We start from the raw sequence: 9,500 nt of genomic DNA on the forward strand, positions 1-9,500 counted from the left end.
ATAGATAATTTCATTTCCGTCACTCCAGTTTACCTCTGGAGCAGGGCTCATTATGACTTCAGGCTTCTGTAGAGCAACAGAAATAGAAATGAAATGTTTGTTATTTATTAACCAAAACAGTTTTCTGGCAAGTAGTGACATATTTTTTCAATTCAAAAATGAGCTATGCCTCTTACCTAAGCAGATAACACTGGCATCTTCACTATGCCCACAGTTATTTTTTTCAAAACCACGATGTGAACAGTGTGAAAGTGCAAACTCTTGGCCTGAGCATTCCACGTTATCCAGCCATATTGGACCAGTGCCTCTACCAAAATGAGCACTTCCAGGTGCTGAAACGGCATGACCGCAACCAAGCTGTCTGCATACCACATTAGCATCGCTCATTTCCCAATCGTCATCACACACAGTTCCCCACTCTCCTTTATAGAAGACCTCCACTCTGCCGGAGCATTCACCTGAGCCACCCACCAACCGGACTTGTTCTGCATAAGCGAACAGAAAGAGTGAATACAAATACAAAGGGACATCTTTAAAACAAACATCTACATGCAGTTCTCAAAAGACATCTGTGCTGTACATGTGTGCACAATATATTGTACAATATTTTCACATTAATATGTAGATCATATAGCTTAGATGCAGCTTTTTTTTTTAACACTTTATTTAAATATCAAATTTAAAATTACAAATACACACAATATAAACACCGTGCACAAATTATTCACGTTATGTTTTACATTTTACAATAATAAAAAATCCCACGGCAAGTCGTTACATAGTTTCATATCTATAGTTTTCCTCCTCCTCAAGTCCGCTACAATATTTTTACATACTACGGAGCTACTTATTATTTTTTGTTCTATAACCCCTTTAGCCCTTGTTTTCCATATGTGTACATTTATAATGCACATCACCAACCAAAACAATCTTCTTTTATTTTCGCTCATCTTTTCTTTAAACAAACCATATCTTACTGCTTTTGTATTATTTTCAATATCAAATCCGAGTTTATCCATCTTCTGTCTTATATCAACCGTCCTGTAACATGATATCAGCAGATGATCAAGAGTTTCGTCCTCATCACAATTCATCATAGGGCATTTCTTTGTCGTAACGAAACAGCTCCACTGAACCACAGCTCTTACTGGGAGACGTCCGACAGAGATAAGCCACACTGTATTTCTCATGTTCTCGGATATATGTTTTTAACTATTTTCTCATTTTCTTCTTTTTCAGCAAACTTATATTGTATCATACCTTCGTTTTTTTTTTTAGATTGATTTTATTATATATTTGTTTTGAATTTAATTGTAAAACATTTAAACCAGACAGTTTCCATTGATCTACAAAATCCCCGAACACAAGTTTAAAGTATGGCACTCCTGTTCGGGCTCTCCCTTTCATTTTTTTCCACAAGGATTTCTTCCCTTGGATCCAGTGAGTGCTTCGCTCTAATGCGCTATATATATTTTTCAAAAAGGGAATCATCAAAATGATACCAAGATCTGGCGCTCCTAATCCTCCATTTTCTTTTCCTTTGTACATCAATTTCCTCTGCGTTACTTCGCGGTTTGTCCCCCAAATCAATTTAGTACACAATTTACTTAATTTAATAACAGTTTTCTGAGGAGGGGGAAAGACAGTAGCTAGGAAAAGTAACTTTGAGATTACATGTGTTTTCACAATATTCACACGCGCTTTATAGTTTGTATTTTTGTTGTCCCATTTAGCTACTTCATTCTCTATTTCACTCTCTTTCTTTTTCCAATTCAAAAGACATGGATCATTTTTAGAAATCCAAATACCTAAAATCTTCATCTCTTTACTAGTTTTTAAATCAATTATAGGTTCCTTTGAGTTTTGTCCGAACCACACTCCTTCTGTCTTTTCCTGGTTTAGTTTGGCACCGGAGGCTTGTTCATATTTTGTTAACAACTCCTTAAGTATTAATAGCTCCTTTTGATCTTTAATAATTACAGAGACATCATCCGCATAAGCAAGGGCTGTCACCTTGTAAGCGTCATTTAGGACATATCCAGTAAAACGGCTATCACTATTGATTGTGATAGTCTCTTTCGATTTTCATTGAATAACAATTACTTAATGTAATATTACTTGGATATTATATAGCATTTAGTCACTTTTATATAAAATGAAACATTAAAAGTGTATACTACTCAGGTATACAGTATGTAAGAAAAGAAACTAATGAACTAAATTAGGGTAGCTGTGAAGGAAGAAATGCCAACCCTGGCTTTTACAAAACATCCCTGTAAGCACCTCTAAATCTTAAATACCAATTTATAACAAGTTATACCAAGCTGTTGGCTTTACCTACTTCCTTACCTTACAAGCACGAAAGTGCTGTAGATTTTTTTTAATCTGTTCAGGATGATGTAAAAAACATTGTATTTCCAAAAATAGCAAACTAAGCATTTATTTGCATTGTGCAAATGAAACCACAATTTTTCATGCCTCAGTTTTTGTGGAATCAAATGCTGATGAATTTCCTCTGTATTATGTATTTGTCTCATACGTTAAAACAAAACATCAAATTAGTCTCAGGTTCTTAAAAATGAACCTACATACTTTTTTAACAGCCACCAGGAAGCGACATCTGTGGTTTGCAAAATGCCTCCTGTCCTACCAAAGTTTGAGGGAAAATGATTCTAACTTGATGCCTATGAAAACTTTCATTCTGAATTCATGGTCTCAGTCATTCAGTTAGGTCAGATTGATTAAAATAATAGTAAGTCAGGAGTGTACTGGTAAAAACATTTGCCTTACAGGTGAAAAATTCCCAGTTTGCGACTGGTACGTATAACAAACTCAGCAAAACAAGGTCACAAGTTAGTGTAACCCAGCGCTGGGGGTATCAAAGTACCAAGATGGTGATGGTGAAAACACTTATCTCAAAGCTCCATAACGGTACATCAGGGCAGTGGTTGATGGAAGTTAGGGTTACCCTCATCATTCATACCATCTATTACCTTAAGAAAAAATGTGCCAGAATATTGAACACATAATAATAAAAGTCTTTACCTGCACAGAGAACACCAGCATCATGTTCATGCCCGCAGGTTGCTCTTGTAAACCCTTTGCTCGAGCATTGCTCAAGAGAAGTCACATTATCGAAGCATGAATTGCTAGCCTCCACCACTGGTCCACTGCCACGGCCGTAAAAAGCAGCACCAGGAACATTCATGGCACGTCCACACTCCAGCGTCTCGCACACCACTTGAGCTTTACTTAGAGTCCAGTCCATGTCACATACTGTGTGCCACTGCTCGCCATGACGGACCTCCACTCTTCCAGAGCACTCATGAGTACTGTTAACCAACCGGACTGCCAAGCTTCCTGTGAAGGCAAATAAATTGCATATGTAACCACAGGTATGAAAGAATGAGTAACAAACAACTGTGATGTATTTAGGTATATTGTACACTATTTGAATTCAGACAATATATTTAACAATAAGAGAATATGAAGAAAATTTCAAAAGAAATTTCCATTCTGTATTCACAATAGAACAGAGATAACACATCAAATGTTTAAATTGAGAAAATGTACAACTTTAAGAAAACTTTTAACTTATTTTGAGTTTTATGGCAACAACATGTTCCAAGAAAGCTGGAAAAGGTTTGTTTTCCACCAAGTTTACCATTCTGTAGCATCCTCCGTTCTCTTATCAACAGTCAGTAAAAATCTGGGAACTGAAGATACCAGACTTTTGCGATAGGAATGTTATTCCATTTTTGGATGACATAGGGTTCCGTCTTCTCAAAAGTCCTGAGTCTTCTGTGTCATGTTTTGTGATGCTTAAAGTGTTTTCAATTGTTGAATTGTCAGAATTGCAAGCCTTCGCTGTGTAATCTACGATCCCATTACGCACGGCTGCAACCATCCAGCAATTTTCACGTCAACATTTCAGTGTTTCTTCTCTTCACCCCAACCTTAGGCTCGGCAGTAAGGCATGTTCCTTTTCGAGTAGGTCTGGGTTCCCGAAGCCTCTATATAAGGCAGCTTCAGCCTGTGCACATATCATTGTTGAATCGGACACACTCTGTGCATTTTATATGATAATTTGGTATTAATAATGATAATAATTAAAACCCTCAACCTTTTTTATTGGACTCCACGACTGGCATTTGTTAGCTTACTGATTCTTCACTACGCAAATTCAGGCTTTTCACTAATCTTAGGACATCTCAAATTTTCCCCTCTCAGATTATAAATCAATTTATGCACCATGTCTGGAGGTTCTGGGCACATTAGGCATCCTAAATAATCTAGTCCTGCTCAATTTCCGGGTTCCCTTTGAACATTAGCTTTCTCCCCTGATTGGCCATCTAAATCTCTTTCATCAAGTCGTTTAGCCTTCTTTCAAGTCATGTGCATTTACTCTAGATTATTCATCTGGGCTCTTCATGCAATTTCTACTACTTTCTGTCATTCAGGCTTCTGCCTCAGGAGGTTCGTCTCAGTGGTGTTGTGGAAATAACTGCAATAAAACCAACAACTGAAATTCTAATCAGCAAAAATAAAGAATCCAAAGGGGCATTTAAATGTTAAAAAAAGACACTGTATTAAATGAAACATCAGTAGTATATACCTGAACAAATAACTCCTGCATCTTCACCGTGACCACAGTTATGTACTCCAAATGGTCGATGCCTGCAGTGCCCAAGGGACGTCTCATTACCCAAACAGTTGACATTATCAAGCCAGATCGCTCCTTGGCCTTCACCAAAGAAGGTCTTAGATTTGGCTGTGTTGGGTGGTCCACAGTCCATGGCTCTGCACACCACCGCAGCATCTCTGAAGTCCCATTCATCATCACACACTGTTCCCCACTGGCCTTCATGCAGAATCTCCACTCGACCAGAGCATCGGTCAGCGCCGTTCACAAGCCTTATTGGTGGCTTACCTGAGGACACACGTTACAGTATCAGTAATGAATATTTCAATCACTCAATCTTTTTAAAATTCAGCGTTAACTGATTTTTAAGGATTTTTTTCAAAAGAAGAGTCTGACATTATCTGAACTACAACCACAAGAGGTTATTGGCTGTCCCCCTTTTCAGACAATAGCTCATACTGGACTGGTCGTATGTAGTTATCCAAGAAACTTTGACGTGTGGCTAACTTCAACAGCAGGTGTATTTTAACCCAAAACACAGTCTTTCATTAAATGTATCCAGGAAATGTTGGTGCTAAAGCTCAGATCAATTTCCAGAAGATAATTATTACAAAATCAACTGAGCAGCACTAGTGCTGACACCTAAAGAGGATTCCCAAAATATAGTTTAACAAGGTCTTCTTGTATTATTTATGCTAAAACAATCTTAATGTGTAAATATATGCTATATGGACAAAACTCTTGTGCCATCCCTATTAATCATTGAATCTTGATGTTGCATTTAGGCCCACTGTCACAAAGGTGTAAAATCAAGCCATGCAGTCTACCTTTTTTTTAAACATTAGTATCACTATTTTCTCACTAAAGATAGCACTAAATCTGATCTTGGTAGTATAGAATGCCACCTTTGCGACAAGTTATTTCATGAAATGTGAGAAAGGCCTCCAGTCCTAAAAGTCTGAGGGAAGATGAGTTTCTCAATTGACCTCTATGGACATTTTCATGCTAAGAGTATGGTTTTAGTCCATTATTTTTGGTCATATTGTTCAAAATAATAGTAGCAGCGTACCTGTACTACATTTCCCGTACATGCAAAAGATTCCCAGTCTGTAACTGGGCGGAGACACAAACTTTGAATTTTGAACACAATAAAGACGCTTTAACTCCCCAGTAAACACCAGCATCAAATTCATTTTCAAATACTAATAGACAAAAAATACAAAAAAAATGTAGAAAGGAATCATATAAAAAAGCCAGAAATAAATCATAAACCCACAAAAAACCTCACACTAAGGAAAAAAGCAGAAACCATGACAATGAGAGAAGGCTGATTTAAAACATCAGTCAGTGTAATTCCAGCGCTCGTTTGAAGCCAGATTAAATGGCAGAGTTAAATCAGAAAGAGTATATGTTTTGAAGTCAGTAGCAAATCAAAAATACAGATTCATCTGCTCTGGTGACCCCTTGGGAAAAAAGAGAAAAAATCTTAAGTGCATAAATCTCAGTAATTATCTGTTTCAAAGTATAATCAGTGGCTTACAACTTGTAATTATTAACAAATAAGCGTGTAGTTTACTAGTTAACCCCCACCACCACATCTCATTTCAAAACTCCCAAGCAGTTTGTGACATCATTTCACAGCAATATTTTGTACTGTTTGTGATCCCGTGAAAAATTATGCTTGAATTTTGAACATAATAATAAGGGTTTACCTGCACAGAGAACACCAGCATCATATTCATGCCCGCAGGTTGCTCTTGTAAAACCTTTGACTGAGCATTGCTGAAGAGATGTCACATTGTCGAAACATGAATTGCTAGCCTCCACCACTGACCCACTGCCACGGCCAAAAACAGCACCACCATGAGCTTCCATGGCACGTCCACACTGCAGCGACTCACACACCACTCCAGCTTTACTTAGAGTCCAGTCCGTGTCACATACTGTGTGCCACTGGTCGCCATGACGAACCTCCACTCTTCCAGAGCACTCATCAGTACTGTTAACCAACCGGACTGCCAAGCTTTCTGTGAAGGCAAATAAATTGCATTGTAACCACAGGTATGAAAGAATGAGTTACAAACAACTGTGATGTATTTAGGCATATTGTACACTATTTGAATTCAGACAATATATTTAAAAGAATAAGACTTCAAAGGAAATTCACAATAGAACAGAGAAAGCACGTCAAATGTTTAAATTGAGAAAATGTACAACTTTAAGAAATATTTTAACTTATTTTTACGGCAACAACATGTTCCAAGAAAGTTGGAAAAGGTTTCTTTTCCACCACGTTTATAGCCATGCTGTTGTAATGAAGCTTATTGGGAAGTTCAATAAGAAAGATCAATGGTCTCACATCTGTCCGCCCCGAGGTGATGCCAGCTAAATCTAAGCTTCACATCACTCTCACTTTTCCATGCTGTCAAGCTGTTTGTGACATCACTGGTCTAGTCCAATCATCTTCTCCCCCCAGCCTTCTTGAGGCCAATCGGCATTCATGCCGCATACTCTTGATCTCACTGCACCTCTTCTTTGCAGTCCCCTTTGTGCAATCATGTCAATGTCTGTGTCATGTTCATGCTGTTAGTTGCTCTCATCTTGATGCATGCTCAATCATCCAGGTAAGTAAATGCCAAAAGGTTGATTCTTTTCATCTGGACGTAGCATTTTCAATGGGAGAAACATTTTGTCACTCATTGAAGGGACTTCTTCAGTCTGCAATCTTATAAACAGTACACTTGCACAATGACTGAAACTAGCCAACCGAAAGAACAATGAGTTGTGAGATCAGTTCCTTGATCATAAGTATGCAAATTGCCATGACCATTAATCAAACAACCACTGATCAAAGTCCATGGATCAAAGACCGTTGATCATTGATCAAACGTCTTGATGCATTCTCAATCAATGATCTCCAAAAGTTGATTCTGTTCATCTGGACATAGCGTTTTGTGGGAGAAACGTTTCGTCACTCATCCAAGTGACTTCTTCAGTCTCAGCTGACTTGGGGACTTCAGGCTTTTCACTCATCTTAAGCCATCTCAAACTTTCCCCTCTCAGATCAGAAATCAATTTGTGCACCTTTTCTGGGCACTTTAGGCGTCCTTGATTATAAAATCGTGCTGAAATTTCCAGACTCCCCATGCTTTAAAAATTAGCTTCCTCCCCTGTTTGGCCATCTAAATCTCTTTCGTCAAGTCATTTTGCCTTCTTTCAAGTCATGCGCATTTACTTTAGATTATTTATCCTGGCTCTCCATGTATTTCTACTACTTTCTCTCATTTTTTTTTTCATGGATTGGTACTACCATTGGTAATAGTTATTAGGAGGAGTCCTCCTGAGTTTCTGCTGTTTGCTGTCCATCACAGGAATGATTCAACCATACTTCTTATAAGGTAAAATTGGCAATACGTGCATCCCTATATTCATGCCATTATAGGACCATCTCCCTTGGCTGCTGCTCTAATGGAGGGTCCTGTTGCTCTAAAACCTGTATACACATTTCACCGTTTTTGATCTACTTCCAGATGTGCCAGTTTCATAGGCATTCATGCCTTCATGCATTCAGGCATTCATATTGATACTGACGCTCATTCTATAATGAACTAAACAGGGTGCAGTTTGTTTTCTAATAGAAATTGAACTAAATGCTTATAACAAATCACTCACATCTTTATTTTGGTGGATGCAGATTCCATGTTTTCCAAAAAGAATTTCAGATTTGGTATATTTTAGGTTCTATTGTGAATCAAATATGGGTTTATGAGATGTCCAAATCATTACATTCTGTTTTTATTTATATTTTACACAGCATAAAACATTTTCAGACTTGCGTTTCCATGTTTTTCTTACCTGTGCAGAAAACACCAGCCACTGCAGTGTTGTTGCAATGAGATGGTTCTATTGGACACTGATTCAATGTAGACTCTCTTCCATTGCAATTAATTTGATCAGTCCAGGTCTGTCCTGTATCACGGTCAAGCTGAATAAGCTTATGGGGCTTCCCACAGTCCAACTGTCTGCACACCACTGTTGCATCATTCATGTCCCAGGATTCAGCACACACAGTCCCCCACTGGCCTTTATCGAAATACTCTACTCTTCCATCACAAGGAGTGGATCCACCGGTTAATCTCACATTACCTGGAAATCAGAGTTGTTATACTATCGTAAGTCAAGTTTTCTGTTCCACGTTCATCTGTCTGACTCTGTACGCCATGCTTTTGAGCCAGTTACCCTGAAAACTGACAGTGTTACCCCACCAGAGCTGTCTGAAACAGTTTTGTGTACATCTGGGCTTAACAGTGCTGGACAGTTTGTAAAATCATTACCAGAGGGTTATTGTGATTAAGAGTGACTGTAATTTCAGGGATTCCTTGTTTGTCCAAGCTTGAAGTTTCTAAGAGTAATTTCGTGCCTGTCCTGGAAACCAGTGAAGTAGTGATGTGTTAGAGCCGGATCTTTGGCGTGAACGACACGAGACGGCATCTTATCGCGAGCCGTGGGGTTTTTTTTCCCTTTCTCTCACCCTCTCTCGCAGCAAACTCAACAGGCCTGCAGCAGAAATATATAGCAAAGTAGTCTGATTAAACCTGACACTTAGGAGATGTGAACTTAAATACAAAATAAAACTCTTTGGTAATAGTCTGCACTGTAGTCAGACCCATGATTTGTCAAATATCTTACAAATATGCAAAAAAAAAGGATCCTGGATAGTTTTAAACTGATCCAGTAAAGAAACTCCCATTTCTCACTCGTGATACTAACACAGAACCAAACCATGTTTCCACTCAAAAAAAAATATGTTCACATAAAGTCAAACTGAGAAAAAACTCCAGTAACTCACCAAGAGACA

General features: G+C 38.2%; 1 protein-coding gene across 1 annotated transcript; it reads right to left on the reverse strand.

The window, feature by feature from the left end:
• Positions 1-383: 383 nt before the first annotated feature.
• On the reverse strand, positions 384-9,133 carry LOC134643562 (putative DMBT1-like protein). The gene is made up of 4 exons (XM_063495991.1): positions 9,076-9,133; positions 4,616-4,930; positions 3,161-3,360; positions 384-485 (listed from the first exon to the last, which is right to left on the reverse strand). The coding sequence occupies exons 1-4, from the start codon at positions 9,131-9,133 to the stop codon at positions 384-386; spliced, it is 675 nt and encodes a 224-aa protein (XP_063352061.1).
• Between the last annotated feature and the right edge of the window lie 367 nt (positions 9,134-9,500).

This window comes from Pelmatolapia mariae, linkage group LG15 (genome assembly GCF_036321145.2).
Source record: "Pelmatolapia mariae isolate MD_Pm_ZW linkage group LG15, Pm_UMD_F_2, whole genome shotgun sequence".
In the NCBI taxonomy this organism is placed as follows: Eukaryota; Metazoa; Chordata; class Actinopteri; order Cichliformes; family Cichlidae; genus Pelmatolapia; species Pelmatolapia mariae.